Source organism: Rhagoletis pomonella, unplaced genomic scaffold (genome assembly GCF_013731165.1).
Source record: "Rhagoletis pomonella isolate Grant_MI unplaced genomic scaffold, Rhpom_1.0 Rhpom_scaffold_00006, whole genome shotgun sequence".
NCBI classification, from domain to species: domain Eukaryota; kingdom Metazoa; phylum Arthropoda; class Insecta; order Diptera; family Tephritidae; genus Rhagoletis; species Rhagoletis pomonella.
In genome coordinates, this window is record NW_023458560.1 from 80481247 (window position 1) to 80483170 (window position 1924).

General features: G+C 39.5%; 1 protein-coding gene across 1 annotated transcript; it reads right to left on the reverse strand.

Annotated features, from left to right (window-relative positions):
• Positions 1 to 105: 105 nt before the first annotated feature.
• Positions 106 to 909, reverse strand: LOC118741775. Its single transcript, XM_036473747.1, has 2 exons — positions 828 to 909; positions 106 to 752 (listed from the first exon to the last, which is right to left on the reverse strand). The coding sequence occupies exons 1-2, from the start codon at positions 876 to 878 to the stop codon at positions 132 to 134; spliced, it is 672 nt and encodes a 223-aa protein (XP_036329640.1). The 5' UTR covers positions 879 to 909; the 3' UTR covers positions 106 to 131.
• Positions 910 to 1924: the final 1015 nt, after the last annotated feature.

Below are 1924 nucleotides of genomic sequence, written 5' to 3' on the forward strand. Positions count from 1 at the left end.
AAAAAAAACAGCTTTTAAAGAAAAACCAAATTACTCCTTATTCATATTTAGTAGCGAAATAAAACCTCTCTTCCCTTTTTATTTCAGAAATTGAAAAGAATTAAAAATTGTTTAAGTTGGTTTATTGAACTTCAGTACAATTCCTTAGCCTCCAGTTCATTCTCTTCGATTTTAAATAGAAACATGGCAATAAATTCATCATATAATTTATCCTTCTCACGTAGCTGCTGCTCTTTTGAAATCTCATCCAGCAATTCCAGCAGCTCCTGCTGCTCCTCCACAGTAGGCTCGGACAGTGTGTCCCACAGCTGTTGGGAAGCAGCCGCAAATTCGCTCATGAACCGCAAATACAAGTTATCAAATTCGGTAACATTCTTTTTGGAAATGGAAAACTCATCGGAAATCAGTTGAAACTTGAATTCCGGTTGCAGCGGAGTCAATTGGCGGCGCAGCATTTCAATTTGTAGATTGTTCAACTTGAATTGTCTCAGCAATTTGCGTTTGGTGGTGAAGTAGGTATTTGACGTGCCACTCAATGCTTCATTCACCTGCCAAATATAGGTTTGCAGAGTTTCGTTGGCAGCTTGCAGCAGCGTTGGCGGCATCTCCTTGCTGATGTGCAGATAAACATTTCGGGTGATAATCAGCGCGCGATCGGTGGTATCGAGAATCAGACGTTCGACACGAGCGATAAAAGTTTGCAAATCTTGATTGGCGGGCTGTGCAGCTTGAACGCCGGTAGCTATAAAGAACTGTGTGTGTGTGTGTGTGGATGAAGTAATAGTCTATAAAATGCAAAGATTTGCTTCCTCTATGTTCTACCTCACCTGTGTGCAAAATACTGCAGCCAGAATGGTTAGCCAGTAATTTGCCGACATCTCGCTTGCTGCAAACGACTGGATGCGCCACAGTGCAAAGACTAAACTCGAATAGGTCTTACATGGCAACTTAAAGTTGCTGGCTTTACCTCATTTTGCTTCTGCTTTTGAGTTGCAACGAAGGTATGGATGATGGTGATGGAGGCAGATGCTAAAGAGATAGGGTTTAATACTCGAGTGTGCAGTAGATAACACTAAAGAAAGGTGATGTACCTAAATGTGTGTGTAGAATGTACTCGTGTGTATTTTGAAAGGAATTCAAATGTTGGCTCTATATGTTCAAATTTATATGATTTAAAACATTTATTTATACTATGGGTTTTCATCTGTAGTGTAAGCAGTGCGCGTGGGTTCAAGCCCTGGTCAAAACAACATCGCCAGAAAACAAATTTTGAAAAAAGATTTTTTCTTAACAGCGGTCGCCCCTCGGTAGGCAATGCCAAACCTCCGAGTGGGTTTCTGCAATCAAAAACAGCTTCTCATAAAAATACAATCGCCGTTCGAAGTCGGCGAAAATCTTAGGTCCCCTTTGTGCGACGACACAAATCGGATAAGAAGGTCGGCCAAACCCTATATAGTAGGGGGTTTCGTCTAAACTCGAAAAGGCCTCGTAATCGAGTAAGCCTTTTAAATAAACAGAATTTCCATATAACATTAATTAAGCTTACGAGGGTTACGTGGTAACGAGGCATTTACGAGTTTAGGCGAAACCCCCTACTATATCTAATAAATAATAAATATGAATGCTAAACGAATTTCCCAAATATTTGCATTACTTACCCAGAAGAAATTTTGTCAAGGCCTTCCTTTAATAAACGGACATGAGCTACACAAGTTTGAAAATAAGTTTGTTTAAACGATTGTAACAAATTTGATTCAACAAATTTGATGCGCAGAGATGTTTGCTATTATTTGTTAGCTTTCAGGAATGCCCGGGTTCGAATCCCGTTAGACTAAACATATTAAATTTATTTTTTGTTATTAAAAAATAAGCCCTTCTATGAGCTGTTCTCCCAAAAGCGGAAAAGAAATGCCTTGCAATTAGG